This window comes from Salvia splendens, chromosome 1 (genome assembly GCF_004379255.2).
Source record: "Salvia splendens isolate huo1 chromosome 1, SspV2, whole genome shotgun sequence".
In the NCBI taxonomy this organism is placed as follows: Eukaryota; Viridiplantae; Streptophyta; class Magnoliopsida; order Lamiales; family Lamiaceae; genus Salvia; species Salvia splendens.
In genome coordinates, this window is record NC_056032.1 from 29552480 (window position 1) to 29575266 (window position 22787).

At 39.1% G+C, this 22787-nt stretch overlaps 2 protein-coding genes across 4 annotated transcripts; both read right to left on the reverse strand.

Annotated features, from left to right (window-relative positions):
- Window positions 1-7045: 7045 nt before the first annotated feature.
- LOC121746802 (CBL-interacting protein kinase 2-like) lies at window positions 7046-9613 on the reverse strand. Of its 2 annotated transcripts, none has more exons than XM_042140743.1 (2): window positions 9369-9613; window positions 7046-8894 (listed from the first exon to the last, which is right to left on the reverse strand). In XM_042140743.1, the coding sequence occupies exon 2, from the start codon at window positions 8619-8621 to the stop codon at window positions 7314-7316; it is 1308 nt and encodes a 435-aa protein (XP_041996677.1). In that variant the 5' UTR covers window positions 8622-8894; window positions 9369-9613; the 3' UTR covers window positions 7046-7313. The 2 variants fall into 2 exon arrangements, with proteins under 2 accessions (XP_041996677.1, XP_041996669.1); XM_042140735.1 differs by having other exon boundaries at window positions 7046-8961.
- Window positions 9614-9704: 91 nt separating this feature from the next.
- LOC121746817 (prosaposin-like) lies at window positions 9705-13159 on the reverse strand. Of its 2 annotated transcripts, none has more exons than XM_042140755.1 (6): window positions 13010-13159; window positions 12179-12252; window positions 11400-11587; window positions 10834-11031; window positions 10221-10280; window positions 9705-10042 (listed from the first exon to the last, which is right to left on the reverse strand). In XM_042140755.1, exons 2-6 carry the CDS (start codon window positions 12249-12251, stop codon window positions 9878-9880), a joined length of 684 nt encoding a protein of 227 aa, XP_041996689.1. In that variant the 5' UTR covers window position 12252; window positions 13010-13159; the 3' UTR covers window positions 9705-9877. The 2 variants fall into 2 exon arrangements, with proteins under 2 accessions (XP_041996689.1, XP_041996697.1); XM_042140763.1 differs by having other exon boundaries at window positions 13068-13149.
- Window positions 13160-22787: the final 9628 nt, after the last annotated feature.

Sequence of the window (22787 nt, forward strand, 5' to 3'; positions counted from 1 at the left end):
CTGAATCTGTTAGGAACTTTGCATGCGAAGCTAGCTGGAGCTGATCTGTTATCTGCAGCTTTTTACCGTAATTGCTATATTTGGAATCATGTTCCCCGCTGTTTTATTCTTTCTGCCTAGTCTCAATCAGTTAGTTATTTACTCGGTCAAGGAAGTGATTGTGTCTTTCGGATTTGATGTCTGATTCCAGTAAGTTTTCTGTGTCCTAGGTCTAGCGTTACATTTCTTGCCTAGATCTAGTGGTAGTTAAAATCTCAACCCCTTTGCGTGGCAGCAGCCGTTTGTTTCCATAGTCTCTTAGCACTACCCTGCGAATCCATCTCTGTGGGATCGACCCCACTTCCCTATACTAATTCATAGTATTCGGGTTGAGGGATTTATTTTTGAAGGAGAGTTGAGTGTGTCCAACGACAAAAACACTGTAGTTCTCTTGAGTTCCTGGACCCAGTGATCCAGTGGATTTAAGGAGCGTTGTGTCTGGACCGAGCCTTGCATTAATTCTCATATGAGCACACTTGCTTACTCCTGAGTCTAGTCATTCGACATTAGAGTCGAGAGGCAGGCCCAACAGGAACTTCACATATCATCTAGGAATAAAATAATATTATTTATTTCTATAGATATAGATAATAATAAAAATATTCCTAAAATCTAGGTAAATCTTCCCAAAAGATTTTATTTCCATTAAATAATAATATTTTAATGATATCTTTTAATTAAAAAATTAAATAATCATTAAAATAATCTTTCATTGTTATCTCATCGCTCGAGGTTCGCACGAACGATGAATGACGAAAATCCGAGGAGTTCGTCGCCGAATCACGACGCGTCGACCATGACCACGTCTCGACCAGCCGCACGCGCACACGGCGCTGCTGCTCTTGGTCACGCAATCTCGACGGGTGGCGTGTCTGTTCGGCCAGCCCGTCGCCTCCGTCTCGTCGTCTCGGCACGTCCGGTGACGCGGTTTCTCGGCCAACGGCTTGCACGTCGGTGTTGCTGCTCTCGGCCAATGATCGTTGCCCGTCTCGGCATACCGAGACCCGAAGCTCCCACTGTCTCGGCCAACTGAGCGCACAAAGGTGCGTCGCTCTCAGCCACCGCCTGGAGCCTTGTCTCGGCTGTCCTTCCTCTTATGGTTTGGGGTGGTGTCTCGCGATGTCTCGGTGGTTCTCGGACGAACCACCACGCCGCGCCATCCCGTCGCGTCGATCCTGGTCCAGGCGCCACCTAGGGTTTGGTCTCGGTTGGCGGCGCGCACGAGCCCTTGATTGTCTGCGTGTCGCCCCGTGACCATGAACCCTTGGCTCCCACTCAATCGACAACCCTATTCCCGATTGCGCGTGGCGCGATCCGTCTCAGTGCGAACGCCGACGGATCGCACGTCTCGTACGATATAAAATTCAAGTTATTTGATTCGATTGTTCTTAAGTTCATCATGCATAATATTAAACAAAAACCAACAAGAACATGCTCGTAATCAAATAACACATGCATACATGAATTTCGCGAAATTTAAATCCAAATAATTAGTGCCCAAACCTGGCTCTGATACCAATTGAAGGGGTTGGCAGCGGAAGCGTGCGTTCTAACGGATCACATAAAACTGATCTATTTAGCAGATTATTTATATAAATTTTATTCGCGCAATTATCACATGTATCATGCTCATAACTTGAATTCTAAACACGTTTTAGTACAAATAATCCCTAAAACATGCGTACTACGGAGTTAGCCAATTTACCTGGTTGATTCACTTAAGAATCGAAGATGGCTTGCGTCTTCTCCACGTGAAGATCTTGAGAACTCGACCTCGGATCTTCTGACTGGTGTCCCGGACTGTAGACTGATATTTGTGTGGGCAAATCTCACCAGTGTACTAGGACTTAAATAATGAAGACAGAAATCTGCTCACGGAAGGAGAGCAATTTTCGATCCTCTCTCTATATGGAGGGGGACGAAAATTTGTGATGTGGAAAAAAAAGTGTTAATTATGTCTCCTTTATTCTCCTATTTATATGAAGTCACATATTGGGCTCAGTCAGGGATTTAAGGAAGAATTTGGACATGGCCTCACCAATTAGCTTTTCACTAATTAAATTGAACCCACAATTTAATAAAGCTTATGTTGGAATATTACAAGCAGCCACTACAGAAGTAATATTGCACTGCCTTTCCAAATCCAAAATTACAAGTATTCTGGGTTTCCTTTTAGTGTGTTACATTCATTTCCCGCGCTTAAGATAGAAACATCCATTAATTAATCAATGTCTGCTATGGACTTAATTAATTAACATATTTTAATCTCCAAGAGTGGACTTAGCAAGAAACTCTTATTTATTATTCATAGAGTAATCAAACTCCAACTAGCTAGGTTCCGAATAATAAAACCCTGTTTCGAGCTCCTCTTGTGGATGTTATCAAACGAGACTCTCCTCGCGCACGATTCAACATAATAGCAATCCTAGCACCGCTAGATAATGATCACCACTACACAATATATCTGGATCGTTGTGTGACGAAAAAACCGCACCTTTGGTAAGTCAAAGTAGTAGATACTCAATATCGTATGCTCAATGCTAACATACATTGATTAAGAAATTAATTATCAAGACCTCATCTTTCAGTAGATAGCATAAAGACTCGTCTTGCCGTTTAGATCAAATTCAGTGCTATATCACACCAACGTCATCTTATTTCAATAAGGCTTAGAAATAATCGGACTGACATTGCAACCTTTCACGATAGGTAGTCTAGACCTATCTAGGTTGTGAAATTCTTATTTTTCTTTATTCAGAACTGACTGTGTTACCTTAAATTGGACGCGGTCCACAACCGGTCTACTAAAACAAAGACTTAGACTTAGTTACGTTCGCTTATACATTTAAATATGCAATAAACATCCATTAAATGTAAAACATAACAATATTATGGCAAAAAATAATCTGTTGCATTTACTTGGAAAATAATAATTAGAGTTTTATAGTATTTAATCACTCGAAAGGTGATTTCTAGTATACAAACCCTAACACCTGGAACATATAAATAGTTTCATTTTATCATTTTTAAATATTCATAAAAAATAGTTTCATTTCTAAAAATAAAAAATTTTCCTCTCATATTTTACCCATTTTGTCTTCTCTCTTTCATCCATAAAAAATAGTCTCATTTTGCAACTTTTACATGTCCATAAAAAATAGTCTCATTTCTAAAAATGAAAAAATTTCCTCTCATATTTTACCCACTTTTTCTTCTCTCTCTTACTTTGTCTATTTTTTCTCCTTCTTTCTCAATTTACCAATATCTCATAAAAACCTGTGTCGTTCACAAATGAGACTATTTTTTGGGGATGAGAGGAGTATGTGTGATAATATAAGTATATAAATATAACTTAATTGGGAAAACGTTTGTCCTTCAACCTATACCAATTGAAAATTTTATATGATGTCTATGATTGTGTGCGTATTGTAATTAAGAAAATCAATTATTGGAGAATATTTCTTATAACACTTTGAAATAATAAGTCTAAACCTAACCAAAATCATGCAAAAAAAAAGCGAGGGTTATTTTCATCTAAAAAAATGATGGAATGAAAGATGGCAGGCATAACAAAAGCATGTAAAATCAGGGTGTGTCCATTTGCTGAATAATGGAAATATATGGGCACAGACATACACGCAAATTGGTTGTCGAATTAATTATTCCCTTCGAAAAAACCTCTTTTAGGAAAGACAATTTATTGCGACATTTTTCATCTGCAAAAACATAATATTGCATGGCCTTGCTTTTCATGGCAAGCTAGTTCTGAAACTAGCTAGGTGGCTTTATTAATTTTCATAGCATTTTTTGCGTCAGCTTTTCGACTACTTTACCAAATGGATCTAAGAATTTTTCCTTTTCTTAGCTATGTTTTATCAATGATTTTTTTTTCAGTGGTCCTGAAAATCGTGTCGTTAGTGTATGTTGGATATGGCGTAAGAAAAGAGGATGGCAACCAAATTGATTACCAAATTATTGTTATTGTAATTAAGTTCATATTCCACTTGTTATGGAATAATGTAAAGGGGATTAATGGGAATTAGTGTTCGTCTTGCTTGCCAATTACAGTTATTTTTTGAGCAACGCCAATATGTTTGTGTTCTAATTAGGGTAAATAATCTACTCCCTCCGTCCACGATTACAAGTCGACATCAGATACGACACGGATTTTAATAAATGTAGTAGAAATTGGATGGAAAAACGTCAGTTGACAAACACAGATTTTGCATGCTTTTAAGACCTAGATTTGGTTCGTTTTAAATGTCAATCATGCAAATTATGTTCTTATATTGCATGTTACATTTTTACACACAAAAATGTACAAAGGCCAAGGTGCAGCAGCCTCAATTCAAGCCGGTTTTTCCGGCATTGTTGAAGTCCATTCAGTAATTAATTGTTATCATTCTCTTCATCCCCGAAAGAGCTTCGCGTGGATACCTTGAAAGTCTTAGTCGGTGTTCTGTGGAGAAAGTTATAATCATTCTATGAACATTGTGCAGTGTAGTCAAAGATGACGGGAATGAATTTAGGCGGAAATTCAAGGAAAGAGATTATTGCATTGTGAAGCCAAATCTCTCCTATTATTTGGAGGACTCGAAAATAATATCTTTCCTAATACTTGGAGAACAATTTTTACCATGTCTAAACATTTTTCTAGGCTATGAATACCCATAACCTAATTCATTATAACATCTATCCCAAAGCCTCCAATCCTTTTCCCGCTACACCTTCTTCCATTTCGTATTCTACACATAATTCATCCATCTTCAATTGGAGCTGAGCTCTGCAGATCCATGCAAGAAAAGACTGAAGATTGAAGATTCAAGCTTGGGTTTTATCAATTTCTTTCATGTCTCGTACTTTTATTTATTATTTTTACTACTTGCCTATGAGTAGCTAAACATATTTTGTGGAATTTTTGGTGAAGATGTTCAATTGATTTTCCTTGTTGGCTCTTGTAGTTATTTGATTTATCTTTGCACCTTCTATATTCAATTAATTAGCTATCTCTTGAATACATGTTAGAGTTGATTAGAGTACTCGGGAGACGAAATAATTGACTTGGAAAAGGGATAATTTACACTTTAATTCAATAGAACTCGGAGAGTTGAGGTTTCACGTGAGGTCCACATTAGAATGAAGTGTATTATTGAATTGTATGGTCCACATTTAGAATGAAGTGCATAGTTAGTATTGGTTTAAAAGTTTCCATAATTGGTCTAATATTAGTAGAGGATCCAAAAGGGTAAAATTAATCTATTTTTTTATGGAGGTAATATTAATTTTATAATGAAATGAAATGAGAGTGGGATAAAGTTAGTGGAATGTGTGGTCCATTACCAAAATTAGTAGTAAAAACAAATGAGACATTTATTGGTGTACGAACGAAAATAGCAAAATGGAATGTTTATTGATAAATGATGGGAGTAGTATTTATTAAAAATTTGTCGACATTGTATTATTGATGAATGATGGGGGGAAGAAGTGGAAATAGTATTATTGAATTGTATGGTCCACATTTAGAATAAAGTGCATAGTTAGTATTGGTTTAAAAGTTTTTATAATTGGTCTAATATTAGTAGAAGATCCAAAAGGGTAAAATTAATCTATTTTTTTTGGATGGAGGTAGTATTAATTTTATAATGAAATGAAATGTGAGTGGGATAAAGTTAGTGGAATGTGTGGTCCATTACCAAAATTAGTACTAGTAAAAAAGAAATGAGACATTTATTGGTGTACGGATGAAAATAGCAAAATGGAACGTTTATTAATGAATGATGGGAGTAGTATTTATTCAAAATTTGTCGATTTTTCCAAATATATCTCAACTTTTCTCATATCAATTTATTCCAACACGTTTCCACCATTGTAACAATGGAAGAGCGTTTGAAATCTAAAATGATTGTGAAGCTCATTATGGGCGTATAGGATAACCCAAATATAGAGTTTCAAAAGTTTTTCTCTTTCGCTTTGAATGATTGAATTGATATACATTGAAAAGGTTCAAAAATAAATAGTCATCGATTTTAAATTTTAATAATTCTTATATTTTTGGGAAAAAGGCATCAAAGAGTGGGATATGTAGTATTTATGATCAATATATAATTGTGTATTGTTGATGACATGTAGTGTATGGTTGCATTTGCATATTGTGATAGACTACAATGAGTATCTTGGTATGGAAATGGCCTCAAAAGGAATGATTGCACTAACATTCATACATTGATTTGGAACTCCATTTAATAAAACAACACAGCTCTTCCCATCTCTTTTCGCATTAATGTCTCCCCACAAAAATAAATAATTAACTTCATCACAAATACCTTGATTCATGAGAAAAACAAAATAAGAGTACGAATGAATTTGTAATAGACGATCACTAATCTGCCCTAAAAAATCGGACAAAATTTTATGAAATTAAGATTTGTCCTTGACCTTAAGAGCATTCAGAAGAGGAGAGAGAGGGGGGAATTAGTCTTGTGTTATATATTGTCTCATATTCCAATTTTGCACTATTTATTGTTTTATTGTAAAATTGAATAGTATGAGACAATATATAACACACGATTGCTTCATTAAATTTTTTAGTAGACAATTCTTTTTTTGGTTTCCTATAATATGTCTAAGATAATTTTACTAAAATTTTAAATCGATAAGATTAAATTTACATTGATAAGATTATTCAAATATGATAGTTATTAGACTTTATCTCACCATTTACCTCTCCCCTCCAAGTGATAGAGGTAAATTGAGAAAAATTGATTTCTTCAAAAAGGTAAATATATCTTTTTAAAAAGTAATGGATTCTAAGGGAAGAAGGTTAATTGAAAAGATATACGAAAATAACTAGGAAGTTTGTGTGAAGAAGAGATAAAGATCTCTTTTAAATTTAAAAAGGTATAATACCTTGTTGGAGAAACTCTTAGGAGATAACAATGAGACATCAAACCGGGATATTTATTTCGAAAAGTTGAATATAACAATTAAGAGGACTCATAGCCTAAGGTTTGAAAGATGTAAATAAGTAAGCGAAATAATTAACTAACTTGTACATAATAATACATCCTGTTGTGAAGAGTGAAATTACCATTGTACATATTTTCCTTCTTTTCTAAACAAGGGAGATTTTAATTTTAGCTCCATTGTGAGATAAGAAGTAGTACTGATATAATAAGAAAATTAACATAAAGGCAAACGCCTAACAAAATTCAAATCTTGCCAAGAAAATAGAGCACATAATAATATCTAAATTACAATCCATAAAATCTAATTTATCATGTCAGAAACTGAGTTTCCTCTGTCTGTTGCTCCCCTTGCAATGTCCAAACAATATCCTTCAAACATGGCCTTATCACCTTCTTCACCAGCTTCTCATACTCCAACGTATCTCCGTTCGCCTTCTTCATCTCGACTAAATGGAAATCCGGGCCGACCTCAAAGATCCCCGCATCGATGGACACCACCCCTTTTCTCCCCTCCCTTAATCCATCGAATCTAAGACGCCCTCCATCCTTCTTCGTCACCTTCATCTTCACGCGCGTGGCCACTTCCTCTAGCTTCGAGATGATGGCTTTGGCGGTCTTGTTGGACGTGAACTTGATTTCCTTTTTCGGCTCACTGCCCTTGAACAAGCCAGAGAGGTCAAAGCCAGCTGAGAGGGAGATTATCTCGAACGCATTCAGATTCGTTGGCTTTGATGGCTCAGCCTTCGTGTCTGTATCAAGAATCGGTTCTCTCGTGCTGATGCATCCGCTTCTTGAGAATTTTGATTTGAGACCTCTACGAAACCAAGAATTCTCCATAATCTTGGATATGGAGATCCTAGTGTTCGGATTCGGATCCAAGATCTTGCAAATCAGATTGCGCGCATCGGGTGTCACCCAGTTCGGACACTTGAACACCGCCTTGCCTATTTTCCGGTACATTTCCATCAAGTTCGAGTCATGGAACGGAAGGTGACCCGATAACAACACATACAAGATCACACCACAAGACCAGATGTCTGCCTTTGCCCCATCATATCTTCGTCCGCTGATCACCTCAGGCGAAACATAGGCAGGCGTTCCACACGTTGTGTGAAGCAATCCGTCTTGCTGCTTCGATTCTGCTATTGCACTCAATCCAAAGTCAGAGATTTTCAAGTTACCCTGCTCATCCAGCAGTAGGTTCTCGGGTTTGAGATCCCGGTGGTAAACGCCCCTGCTATGGCAGAAATCAACAGCCGTGATCAGCTGCTGGAAGACGTTCCTCGCAGCATCCTCCCTCATCTTCCCCTTCGCCACCTTATGGAAAAGCTCACCTCCTCTAGCAAACTCCATCACGAAATAGATCTTCGCCTTGGTGGCCATAACCTCGTAAAGCTGCACCATATTCGGATGCCTAACGCGTTTCATCACAGAAATCTCTCGCTCGATCTGTTCCATCATCCCAACCTTCACAGACTTCTCCTTGTCAATCACTTTAATCGCCACACTCTCTTCGTTCTTGATATCTCTCGCGTGGTAGACCTTCGCAAAGGTACCTTGCCCGAGCAACTTCCCAAACTCGTACCTTTGCATCAATACACCCCCTTTACTATCCATTCTTATAACACTAGCTTACCAACTAACTCAGCCGTACGAACGAAACTTCAAGAAAGCAAAAACTCCACCGTCTTCACGAACATCATCATACGAGCCAGTCTGCTTCCACGAATACCTAACCAGTGTCGTCTTCTCACTGGTGGAACGAGGACTTAACTGTCCAATCTCATCGAAGACAAAGACGGGCAGCTCGGATCGAGCTTCGACCTGATCAAAGTTGGATAGAGACCTTATAGCCAGAAAGCACATCTTTCTGCATTCCCTGGTCTCTGTCTTGAACAACACAATACAAATTTCAAGGTTTCAAAACCCTAGATACGAATTAATTTGGGCGTTTAACCTGAAAACAAACCCAAAATTTATGAAAAAATTGATCTTTCCATCAAAATTGGAGATTCTAGATCAAAACTCCCAGTTGAGGTTTACAATTGGTGAAAAACATAAAAACCATTTCGTGGAATTATGATTAATTTTCACCAAGCTATAAAAGATTCAACAAGATCAAATTTTTTTCACAAATTGCATACAATCTAACAAAATCATCTACATTTCAACAAATAAAAGCTTTTACCCCTAAAAAAGGCTCTAATTGCATCCAATTCTCGGCTAACAATAATGCAAGGTTCCTAAATTACATCAAACATACAAAAAGGGAAATCACAAACAATGATTGGATCTGATTAACAGTACTAAAAAATAGGAGGCATGCATATAACAGAAATGGAATGAATCTGCATATTTAGGTACCTTTTTCAATTGGAAAATCAGTCTGAAAAGAGACGTAGGGCTATCGAATTCAAGAAAGAGGTTTGTTGTTTGGTTTTGAGTGTGTGCGTGTGCTTTTCTGAAGCTGGGATTAATATAGTAAGTGCAAAATTGCTAATCATCAATGAGCTGTTAATTAAAGGAAAATAATCTATCCTACGAAATTAGAGGGGAGTCATTACTCATTAATGGTTGGAATATTTTTAATCATACATGGGAATAAATTTAACGAATTTGTTTTTGAAACATCTTTATTTTTATACTCTCCATTCCTTAGATAACATGAATTTTAATATATAAAGCAATTATCTCCAGAAGTGCCAAAGCAATTATACTTTTATAAATTGTGAGAGAAAATACAGTTTGAAGATGACAGAATGTGTGATATGATTTACAACATAGCAGAGTTCCGTTTAGTATGCACAATATAAACGGACGATTTTCTTACAGCATTGAAACAGATTTTTGCAAACTGGCGAAAACCGGGTAATCTAAGATGATGCGTGCGTGGATGCCTCCGTACCCAGTGATACTTCCTCAGTGACCACTGCAGCTGAATCACAGGCATGTAGTATGGTGCATAGATCACTCGTTTCCAGGAACTGCTCGGCATTGATGAGGATAACAGGCGCATACTCGAAAACTAACTTCTTGCACTGCAAAAAATGCACATGACCAAATCCATAAAATTTTGGGTAAGGTAATATTCGGTCCACATAATGCCAAATGGCAAGGCATTTTGCACGAGCTACTTGTGAACGGTGTTTGCTTGAGATTATTTAACATCTTAGATCATGACTATGTGGTATTTTACAGATGAGTAGTAAGTAGTACCTTTTTGGCATTTTTCCCGATAGAGTCACACGCCTTCAGAAGCATCTCAAGTATTTCCAACTGAAAGAAATAAACATAATCAGCTCATATAATTAAGGAAGGTCGTCGCGGGACAAATAGAGCCAAGTATGGCAGCGTGGGGAGTAGAAATAACTAGTTAGATGCATGTACTGTCTAATATTCAATTGCAAGAAGTCGGGAGCTTACCCTTGGGGTCCAGCGGTAGTTTGGCATGTTGATGAATATGTTTTTCATTTGAATGCAGATCATGAAAGGAGAAATATATCATTTTTCTTCTACTAATAGAAATTGTTCAAGTGAAACATATAATAAGTGGTAGTATTTGAGATTTATCTTGATCGATAGGAAGCAATCTCGTCACAACTAAGGAAACTATAAAAAAGAATGCAAAGAACGATTTCAACCTAACAAATTCCAATAGTATCTGCGCTTTCAAGAAATTGGACCTCAATCCAAGTAGACAACTAGCATATGGAACCAAAACGTGAAGGAAATATATTTTGGATTACATGCATGCAAGCACCGGTGATCAGCAGTATAGAAGTGAGTTATATTCCGTGTAAGATATGTTGGTGCAATTTCCAAAATCTACCTCAGTGTCTGGATCTTTCAACTTCAGTAAAGCCTCTGCAACAACAGTATGGCATAGATCACATTTATCTTTAGGGAGTTCTTGAGACTTGGAAATGCGGTCTTCACAAAGATTAACCTTTCGGCAGAAATCTTTGGCGTTTAAAGAGGAAACCTCTAAGAAAAACAGAGGTGCGTAATAGTCCACCAAAACAATGCACTGCAAGAATGACCACACATACTGTGATTATATAGATATACAAGAAAAAACAATAATATATATTATGCTCAAGAACTAGCTGCTGCAGAAACTTAATTATAAGACAAAGAGAGGTCCTAATATTTTTGAAGTAGCCATCCCATAATATTAATCTAATGGGCCTTAATTTGCAGACAAACACTATTAGAACAGTCTACTATCCATTTTCATTACCACAATGCTAATTTATTTGATGTTTCCAATAGCTGGATAAAGAAACTCGTGCATAGCACTACATTAGATAGGTTATTGAGAGGGTAGAAAATTCAACAAAATAGTCACAACTTTCTATTTCAGCAGGCAGCCATGCTTAACATATTTTCCAGTACCTGCTGCTTGAAGGAAGGTATCTTTGAGCAGGATTTGTGAAGAATAGTGATAATCTCTGCTTGGGTTTTATTTTGTGTAAGGTAATTAAGAGCATCAGAAGCAAATTCTTCACACAATTCACAAAAATCTTCATTCTTGGTAACTTCTTGCACATAGAGAGCATCTGTCCTGTCATTTGATTGTAGAACTGCCAACAGAGGACCAGCATTATTATTTGCCAGAATCTATTTCTAAAAATCCTAAAAAATATGACACCTTATCTTCAGAAAATTACTAACAGAGTAGAAATTAAATGAATCAGGCATTGAATGGGAAACAGATGTTCTCCGTACATAAACTTTATCAATAAGGAAACTTGTTTTGGGAGAATGATTCTAGCAGCCAACAACTTTCCAAGGTCAAACCTTGCTAGTGTGGTTTACAACAATAAAGGCATTGAATCATTGAATGTCAAGACAAATTTTATCACAAGCCCTCTTGAAAGACCAGGAGGACGTCTCACATGTCCAAAAGATGGGAGAAAAACACAACCTCTTTTCGATAGTTTTAGAGTTTCTACAAGGTGGAGCTTACTTTTTTAGTTTTTAGGTGCGCCAAAGATTCAAAGTAAGATGGGGAAGCATAAAAAACTAAAAATTAAATCTACTTGTCTCATTAAATTGAGCTCACAAATACAATACGGCAAGACCATCTCTTCAATTTACACCAGCTGCTAAATAAACCAAGTACTTGATATAACCAAGTTTAACAATATCAATGTTCTCACCAACTTAATTACCTGTCAGGTCTCTAGCATTACAGCACCAGCAGCTGCTGAGCACGGCTAGAAGTAATAGTACCCTTCTGTCCATACTGCAAAAACAATAATTGTTCACCCAAATTATGAAAGACAAATGGAAAAAAGGGATACAATATCATAACTAGCACTAAATTGCCAGCATAATATTGGAGGAAAATCAAGACAAGTAAAACTTATGACTGAGAATTCATCAAAGGATCGAATTAAACAAAATTTGGGAATCTTTAGTTTCTAGACAACAATCTCTTAAGATGTTTCCTTCACTAAAACCAATCTTTTCTGCAAAACTTGGATTAATCCCAAAAGCACTAATTTTTTAGGTAGTGGTTAGCAACTGACATTAGAAGTATTGCTTTAGCTACTAATCTCTTGGTCCAAATAGTTTTGAAATTTCGTTACATTTGAAGTCAATCTAAAAATCAGCTTTGACCTTATGAACTGAACTGACACAACATATGCTCCAAAATCAGCGTTGACCTTCAATAATTCGTCTCAAATCGTGATAACAAATAAATTGACCAATAATTGTTCAATCAGCAGCAGTAACAAACACAGCAGATTTTATGTTTTTCACTAATTTCAAAATTTTGGCATTGACCTAGAGACACAAAGACAATTCGCAGGTGATTCAAGCTGAGGCTAGTTCGATCAGCTCGGTCGAAGCAAAATCGCCAACCAGATCAGAAAAGGTATCGGAAATCATATTCAACGTGAATCACATAATCCAGTCGTACTACACCAAAACAATTCAAAATTCACTTGCACAAAACGAAATTAATCGGAAACAGAATCACGAAATATCAGCCATACCTTATATGCGAATTACAAGGGATGCTACGCAAAGTCAGAGAGAGAGAGAGAGCTGCACCTGAATCTGAATGTATCTCTTCAAGCAACGGATTTTAAATACAGAATTTTTAGATTGAATTAAACCCTTCACTTTCCGTCTACCCCAAACCGCAATTATGCTCTCTACCGGTTTTGACGAATCATATTCCGCCACGTATGCATTGATTTAATTGGTTCTTGATAATATATGAAATATAATATGAAGATATAATGATTTTTATTGGTAAAATATCGGGAAAATGAACAATATTAGTGGCGTGTATGACCGGTACAATCATACTACGTGTTCGTGAACAAATTTTTGCCTTTATCCAAACTCCAAAAATGGAATTATTTGAATGCGTTGCATTTTTTTTGTATTTTACGAAACAAAGATTGACTACATAATGTTGTTTTCCAAACTTTCTGTAGAAATCATGGTGTACAATATACCCGATCAATAGATTTTGACCAAATAATAAAAATGATGAGACATTTAATTTTGTGAAATTAAATGATATAGCGTCGATCTACATTTTACGTAGATAAATGTGGTATATTCACTTTCTCAAATCCGATTTCCGGTGAGTGAGAAATAGTGGATTAAAGTTGGGCATAATTAGCTTTTAATTAAAGCTTGGAGTTTGAGCTTAAGAAATAATTAACTAGTGTTAATTATCCCACATAGGAGAAGTGACACATCTTTTAATGTGTTTAAATTAAGTGACTTTATGTTACTTAATAATTATAGTGGACCAAGATGGGTGAAAGAGCTCACACGCGCGCGCCGCCGCCGCCGCCCGCGGGCCCAGGCCCGATCCCGATCTCGATCTTGGCAATTGGTCTTTGGGTGGTCTTTGGGGGTCTGTACCCATAGTAATCTTTTTAGACCACCGCTGAGTCAGCAATCCAAGTGTCTTGACACCTCGTCAAGCGTGGCACAGTCAGAGCTGCCACGTGAGAAATCCACACGCTCCACACGCGAAAGGCACACTCCTGCCACACGCTTGTAACCGCCGACGGTTACGAATCTGCCATGATAAGCCGTCATGGCTTGGTTGACCCTGCATGGTGGCTTGGCCTATAAATAGGCTAGTCATTCCACTGCATTTCACACACTGAAAATCACAAGCATACTTCCTCTCTCTGCATAGTTTTCGAAGCTATGCCCTCTTCCTCTTCCAGTTCGCCGGAGCTCGTTCCAACTGCGGTGTTGCAACGAATGAGACGTAGCCGTTTCATCTTTCGGGATGACACGCCAAAACCGAGAACACTACCGGGGCGTATCTCGGCTTGCGGAAAGAGGCATTCCTCGACTCGGCTAAGTTCTTCTTTACAGTTTCGAATTCCCATTGTAATTTTCGTTTCTGTTTTTCTTTTCTCTTCTCTCGGGTTGTATTACGCCCGGTTAGTGTTGTTTTTTATAGATATATCTCCAACAATCGCAAGACGAGATATACACTACAGAAGACCTTAGACTTTCAGAAAATGAATTAAAAACTTTCGAAACTTAAACCTCTGCTGGAAATGTCGACCAACGTCAACAGCACCTCTGCCACCACTCCGGCCACTGCCGCATCTCGCAATGCATCCACCATCTCCATGATGCCGACCCCTGGCTTCCCAGCCGCCTCATCAACTGTCCCATGGGTTTGGGACAACCCTTTTGGGGCGTCTACTGGTTCCACCTTTTGTGGTTCGGTTGGTTCCACTTTTAGTGATTCCTTCGGATCCTTTAATGGATCGAGTGTTGGTGCCTTCGGGCTCAATACTAGTGTTGGATCTTTCGGGATCAACACGAATGTGGGGGGCACTATGCCCAACACCAATGTGGGGGCACTATGCCCAACACGAACTTGGGGGGTTCTATGCCCAACCCAACTGTTCGCTCCTACGGGGGCAACGGGATAGGCTCCTTCCATGGGGTCAATCCGGCACCAATGGCACCAAGAATGATGCCACCCACCGAGAAGCCGCCAAAGTTTGGAGGTTCGGACTTCAAGAGGTGGCACCAAAAGATGTTGTTCTACTTGACAACATTGGGCGTCGTGAACTTCCTCACAGAAGAAGAGCCGCCCGCGCCAAGTGACCAAGAGACGAACATCGAGGTCATGGCCCACTATGATTCATGGCACAGAGGAGATTACCTTTGTAAAAACTTTATTCTAAATGCTTTAGATGATAGTTTATACAATGTATACTTAGTTGTAAACACCTCTAGGCAAGTGTGGGAAAACCTAGAGAGAAAGTACCGTAGTGATAATGCGGGAAACAAAAAGTTTGTAATAGCTAAGTTCCTTGACTACAAAATGATCGATACAAGACCAGTCATGGAACAAGTTCAGGAGTTCCAAATGATTATCCATGAACTTGCTGTCGAAGGAATGGCGTTGCCCGACAACTTTACAACGGGCACGACCATTGAGAAGCTTCCACCTAGCTGGATGGCGGGATCGGAAACGCGCGGATTAAGATTGGATCAAGTTATATGGAGGATAACTGAATCGGTTGGACCAGTTAGCAAATTGTCGTTGCTACTTAATCGAATCAATCCTCGAACCGAAACGCGCCAAAGATAATATTTATAACTCCCGATTTCGCACTATTTTAACAGTAAAGCGGCAAGTTCGGGGTCGATCCCACAGAGAAGTTGGTGTGTCTAGTGTGTGAGTAGTGAACAGGGGGTTGGCTGCTGCCACGCTTTAACTTGGGAGTTTTAACTACGGTTTTTATCTAGGCAGAATTCAAACTAGCTAGCTTGATCAACGGAAATTTAAACACTGGGTCAAGTAAATTGCAGGTAATAACAGAAAAGTGAATGCGCGATTCAAAAGAGAGAATAACTTCGATTAAACTAAGATACGATTACAGCGTGAAAATAAACTAAGCTAACACTTCGAAAATAAAGAAAGCGGAAACTGAGAAGAATCTCAGCGGGAAACTTAAGTTATGCCGACAGAAATGGTTATTCTGCAGCGCTCCCTTCGGTCGCCCTTTTAACTACGCTATCTAAGCTAAACTAGAGATCTGAACTAAACTAAGCTAAGAGAGCCGAACTAAGCTAAACTAAGCTAGAGAGCTGAACTAAGCTAAACTAGGCGGAAAGTAAAGTCTTGGATACTTTCTTGTGTTGGCGCAGCCTCTATTTATAAGCTCGATTCGGCCTCCAGCTGGATAACGATCTTGACAGGGAATATTCACTCATGCAGAGGATGAGCGACTCATTGATTGCTACGTGCTCTTTCTTCTAGAATAACAACGCTTTTGGATAACAAATTTCTGATCGGTTCGTCCTGGCGTCTTCATAAGCTAGCATGTGTCCCCTTCTAGAACGTCGTCCTGGGTAACAGAATGGTGCGCCACATCCAGCTCATTTCCTCACGTTTTCCTTCTAGAAACCAGCGGTCCCCACTTTAACTGCTTGACCTCGCCCCTTGATCAACTCCCCCGATTTTTGGCCTTTTTCGCCTTTTGTACGTGCTTGATCAGTTCGGCCTTGCTGCCTTGGACAAGTAGCATTTCTGCACATTTTAACACTTGTTTGCGCGATAAACCGATCAAGTAGTATATGTTTTACCCCCAAAACCGATGCATGAAATGAGCCTTATCAAACTGCTCACACTTAAAACATACTTGTCCTCAAGTATAAAGAGAATGAAAAAGAAAAAGAAAAAGATAAGGCAAATTTCAGGCATGGTTTACTTATTTCACAAGCAAAAGAAAGAAGAACAAGAACTAAAAACACGTATTCACATGTATGCATTGGACCGAATAATTTTCCAACAATCATACCTGAGGTCGAGGTCATACCATTAACCAGTAGCTTATGTTTTTTGCTTTTACGCTTCTGCTTGATCAAGGAGTCAGCTTGTCAAGATTGCTCAATTTAAAAACCACTGTTGGATTCACTCAGTCACTCATTTCTCACCAGAGATGTTAGGACTGTTCACTCGGTGTTGCTACAAATTTAATACTTTGAATCGGACTGCACAAGATAGTTCCTTAAGGTCTTTGTTTCGGGTTGTAACAGGGCTCAGGGGTAGTAACTTGTTATGGTAGGGTCCTAGGGGTTCTAAGTTTAAAAGAAAAAATCACATAAGTCAAAAAGCCAAAGATTTGACTAAACTTGCTGGATCAAATTTGGGGTGTTTATTTCTTCTTCCACTTGATGCTCCTTCTCGGTCAATGTTGACCCTTAGCCTTATAACTTTCGGCTTTATTTTATTTTTTTCCTGGGTCAGGTTGCAACTATTTCCTGCCCCTTTCTTTTCTTAAACCTTTTCTCAATTTTTTAATATGATCAACCTGATTGTCTAACTTGATCGATCCGGCTACCTTTTAATTTTTTTTATTCTATTGCTACCCCCTTTTGTTCCCCTTGATAAATTTCATCTCCTTGACCCTCTTCCCTCATGTGATACGAAAATTTTTGGTTTTAAGGTTTCAAAGAATGGGTAAGAGTGTATGGGCACAAAGTGGCTAACTAAGGGGTGCCTTTAGTAATGAGGCAGGTTCGTGGAACGAAGGAAGAAAAACGGCTCAACTGGTTAAATCCTAATTTCCTCCAGTCTCATGGTTAGTCCTCACTACTTGTGCAATTTTCATCTCAATATTAAAAGTTAGCCTCTCGTAATTTTTCTTTTGTAAAGAGTAGTAGAAAGTGTTCTACTTTTGGCTTATAACTCACATATAGAGAGGCTTCACAGTTGGTTTAGAAATTGAGCGATTCCATCATACTTGCGTCATTCAAATTGATCAAGTTTTTGCAATTAAGTTTTACATGTGAGCGTACTGAATCCTTTCTCTAACTCTTCCACGAAGTAATCAAGTCTTTCATTTATCCGATTTCATGCATATTTACTATCTTATTGCTATCTAAAATTTGTTATTTTTGAAAAATTTTAGCATGTATGAATTTTCTGTAACTAACCCGTCCCCCATCCCCACTGCATATGAGCTCGTCCTCGAGGGACTGGATGCAGTGGAAAGAAGGGTTAGGTACAGGCAATTTGCACAAAAACAAACAAGGGAAACTTCTCACACTTAGACCAAGCATTAGGCTAAGTATGAGGCGGTGCCAATAATCAAAACATGCTAAGAAACACAAAACACTTAAGCAAAACTAAAAACAATTTTCCATAAACTTCTCACACTTAGTCTCGACTTAGAACTAAGTGTGAGAGTGGAGTCAAAACGCAATTTGCACAAAGAAACATAGTTGAGAGTGATACTGTTGCCTTTGGATGGTTGGATCAGGGGATGTTGCACGCCTTCCTTATTGCCTCCATGGTTCTTACGTTTATTGGAGCTCCTCCTCTTTGGAATTTTTATTCTTTTTCTCCTTGGGAGGGGAAGACTTACGCTGGCGGCGTTAGTGGACTTTCACACCTTGATTGGTATGGTGGTCCTTCTTCGGAGGAGGAAGAACACTTCCTTCCTCTGCTTTAATTTGGCTGCCTCCCACAGTCTTGCTTGCTTCTGCGGCTGGCATGGTCCCTCGGTCTACTTGTCTCTTCTCATCCACCTGCTGCCTTGAACCCTTAGCTTCAAGAAGGAGTTGGTTCAGAGTCTGGTGATGCGTTCTTTTCGGGATGGAGTAAACCTCTATAGTCAAAGAAAGGTTACATTTTGTCTCCTTCCGTTGCCATAGGGGATTACTAGGAAGAGGCACCCCTTTGTGAAGGTGCATAAGGTCCTTGCCACTGGGTAGTGACTTGGTGTTCTGAGCAAGCATACCCTCCGTCGGTGGCGGCGTCAAACGAATAAGTTGCTAAAGGGAATGGGTTTGAAATCCACAAATTAAAGAATTGTCATAGTGGTAACCCAACCATGAAGACTGGAGATCCCAAGAACTTGGTTCAAAGGGACAACTAAGCTATGAGAGTTCATGAGAAACACTCAACTATATCTATTCCCTAGAGAGCAATAGAGTGTTGGAGAACTTGCCTAGTGGTAAAGGCTAAGTCTATGACTTTTAATGGTTCTTAAGGATCTCAAAGAGATGGAGTTCTCAAATAGACCAAGTATGGCAAGGTACTTGACTAAGAGCCACCTATGTAAGTGCGAAGTGTGGTTGCTTCATAATACCCACTTCTGAATCCAAAGTGGTGTCCAAGACCGCAATGGACACAAAACGTGAGAACGGATGAGGTTGAGGTGTTTAAGCGTTAACACCATTGTTTCGGTGCACGCCGTGGGGGATTAGTTCAAAGCATCGCGCTACTAAGCCGCCTGTGTATCCGATGATGTCGACTATGGAGGGTTCAAAGCCAACAACTACCTATCCTTATGCTTATATACCTCTCGAGGGTTGAGCTTGTGTCTGCATGCATATGCATTTGGCTATTTCCACTCATGTGGGGGGTTGTAGAAATCATGGTGTACAATATGCCCGGTCAATGGATTATGACCAAATAATAAAAATGAAGAGACATTTAATTTTGTGAAATTAAATGATATAGCGTCGATCTACATTTTTTGTAGATAAATGTAATATATTCACTTTCTCAAATCTGATTTCCGGTGAGTGAGAAATAGTGGATTAAAGTTAGGCATAATTAGCTTTTAATTAAAGCTTGGAGTTTGAGTTTAAGGAATAATTAACTAGTGTTAATTATCCCACATAGGAGAAGTGACACATCTTTTAATGTGTTTAAATTAAGTGACTTTATGTTACTTAATAATTATAGTGGACCAAGATGGGTGAAAGAGCCCACACGCGGGCGGGCGGCGGATGAAAGAGCCCACACGCGCACACGCGCGCGCCGCCTCCGCCGCCCTCCCGCCCGAGCCCGATCTCGATCTCGATCTTGGCAATTGTTCTTTGGGTGGTCTTTGGGCTTGGGTCTGGACCCATAGTAATCTTTTTAGACCACCGCTGAGTCAGCAATCCAAGTGGTTTGACACCTCGTCAAGCGTGGCACAGTCAGAGCTGCCACGTGAGAAAACCACACGCTCCACACGCGAAAGGCACACTCCTGCCACACGCTGTTAACCGCCGACGGTTACGAATCTGCCATGATGAGCCTTCATGGCTTGGTTGACCCTACATGGTGGCTTGGCCTATAAATAGGCTAGCCATTCCACTGCATTTTCACACACTGAAAATCACAAGCATACTTCCTCTCTCTGCATAGTTTTCGAAGCTCTGCCCTCTTCCTCTTCCAGTTCGCCGGAGCTCGTTCCAACTGCGGTGTTGCAACGAACGAGACGTAGCCGTTTCATCTTTGGGGACGACACGCCAAAACCGAGAACACTACCGGGGCGTATCTCGTCTTGCGGAAAGAGGCCTTCCTCGACTCGGCTAAGTTCTTCTTTACAGTTTCAAATTCCCATTGTAATTTTCATTTCTGTTTTTCTTTTCTCTTCTCTCGGGTTGTATTACGCCCGGTTAGTGTTGTTTTTTATAGCCATATCTCCAACAATCGCAAGACGAGATATACACTACAGAAGACCTTAGACTTTCAGAAAACGAATTAAAAACTTTCGAAACTTAAACCTTTGGTGGAAATGTTGACCAACGTCAACAGCACCTCTGCCACCACTCCGGCCACTGCCGCATCCACCGTTCCGGCCACTGTCACGACCGTCCAAACTAGAGGTACTACAAACGAGGCGATCGTGACCACGGGATAACAGTTTATATGAAAACTTAATTAGTTTAAAGGAATAATATTTTAGTTCATTAAAAGTTTAGACAATAAATTTTTAGTTTAAAGAAACTTAATGTTATAAATTTATTATTAATTAGCAATGACTTATGGCAAAGGATTTTTCAAAAGAAGCAGCGGAGAAAATAAATATTAAAATCCAATTAACTTCCAAAAGAAAACATTTGGTTTAGTTCACGAAAAACCATTTCAGAGTAACAGGGTAAACATCAGATTAACGCCTAACACAATCAAACATGCTCAAACACAGTACGAAACAGAATAAAGTCTTGAGGCATAGTTCAAAAATATAGCAGCGGAAATAAGGTTTAAAGAGAGTCAAGGATGACATCTATGTATGAAGACACAACGCATCCAAAGTTCCTAGGCCAACTCAACATCCACCGCAACATCCCGCTCAACCTGCACATAGGGAAAAACATATGCAGGGCTGAGTACTTGTTGTACTCAATGAGCTCATGTCGAAAACCGGGCCACTTTGCCAAAGACTGCCGCAGCAAGAAGAAGAAGCCGGCAGCCCACGTCGTTGAGAAGGAGTTCAAAGACTGGGATGAAAACGACCTCATTGTTGTGGTCACTGAAGAAGTTAACCTTGTTGATAACAAGGGTGGCTGGTACATCGACACCGGCGCTACTGCTCATGTCTGCTCGGATAGGAGCAAGTTTGCCTCCTACACTGCTGTTGAAGGAAGGAAGATCAACATGGGGAATCAAGCATCTTCCAAAGTCCTCGGCATTGGCAACGTGATTCTCATGATGACGTCTGGCGTCACTATCACTTTGAAGGATGTGCTGCATGTCCCGGACATCCGCAAGAACCTAGTGTCAGGATCAATACTAGTTAATAAGGGGTTTAAACTAGTATTCGAGTCTGATAGGTTTGTACTATACAAGTTTGGAAAGTCACTCGGAAAAGGTTATGTAACCGATGGACTTTTCAAACTTAGTGTGGCAACTCGCAGTGTTGCAAAGCCATTGGCTAATAATAAAGCATCCACTTCATCTTACTTGATTGAGTATTCAAACTTGTGGCATTGCAGATTGGGACATGTAAATTCAAAAGCCATTAAAAGATTAGTAAATTTAGATTTACTAAAGGCTAATGAAGTGGATACCCAAGATAAATGTGAAATTTGTATTGAAGCAAAAATGACTAAGTTGTCGTTTCACTCGGTGGAACAAAGCACAAAACCCCTTGAATTAATTCACACGGATGTATGTGATTTAAAGATGGTGCAAACTAGAGGTGGTAAAAAGTACTTTATCACTTTCATAGATGATTGCACAAGGTATTGCTACATTTATCTTTTAAGAAGTAAAGATGAAGCAATAGAAGCGTTCAAAAATTATAAGAACGAAGTTGAGAATCAACTTGGTTGTAAAATCAAAATGATTCGAAGCGATAGAGGAGGCGAATATGTAGCCCCGTTTGAGGAGTTATGCAACGCAAGTGGTATAATCCATCAAACGACTGCACCATATTCACCACAATCTAATGGTGTTGCAGAACGCAAAAATCGAACTCTAAAAGAGATGATGAATGCACTGCTTCTGACTTCAGGATTACCACATAACATGTGGGGGGAAGCTGTATTGACAGCCAACTATATCTTGAATAAAATCCCTCTCAAAGGAAAAGATGTTACTCCTTATGAGTTGTGGAATAGAAGGAAGCCATCCTACAAATACCTCAAAGTGTGGGGGTGTTTGGCTAAGGTGATGGTTCCTCCGTTCAAAGAAGTTACAATCGGACCTAAAACGGTTGATTGCATCTTCATTGGATATGCACTTAATAGTAGTGCATATCGATTTGTTGTTCACAAGTCTGAAATATCGACTATTACTGTAGGAACAACAATTGAGTCAAGGAATGTTGTATTTCTCGAAAATACATTTCCTTGCAAAGACAAGGAAAAAGTCTTAACCAATTCTGAGACAAGAATTGAAGAAGAAGCCACTAGTTCTAAACCAGTGGAGATTGAAGCCACTAGTTCTAAACCAGTGGATGAGGAACCTAAATCGCACAAGCGTGCAAGGCCCGATCCAAATGATACAGTTCTAAGACGTGGTAGTAGGGTCGGAACACAAAA

Bases quoted from the DNA above. Each gene is read 5' to 3' on its own strand.
- LOC121746802 (XM_042140743.1), bottom strand. From the start codon at position 8,621: ATGGATAGTAAAGGGGGTGTATTGATGCAAAGGTACGAGTTTGGGAAG.
- LOC121746817 (XM_042140755.1), bottom strand. From the start codon at position 12,251: ATGGACAGAAGGGTACTATTACTTCTAGCCGTGCTCAGCAGCTGCTGG. The intron at 11,032-11,399 runs GTACTGGAAAAT...TCATTCTTGCAG, and splicing joins TACCTTCCTTCAAGCAGCAG to TGCATTGTTTTGGTGGACTA. The intron at 10,043-10,220 runs GTACTACTTACT...CATTTTTTGCAG, and splicing joins TCGGGAAAAATGCCAAAAAG to TGCAAGAAGTTAGTTTTCGA.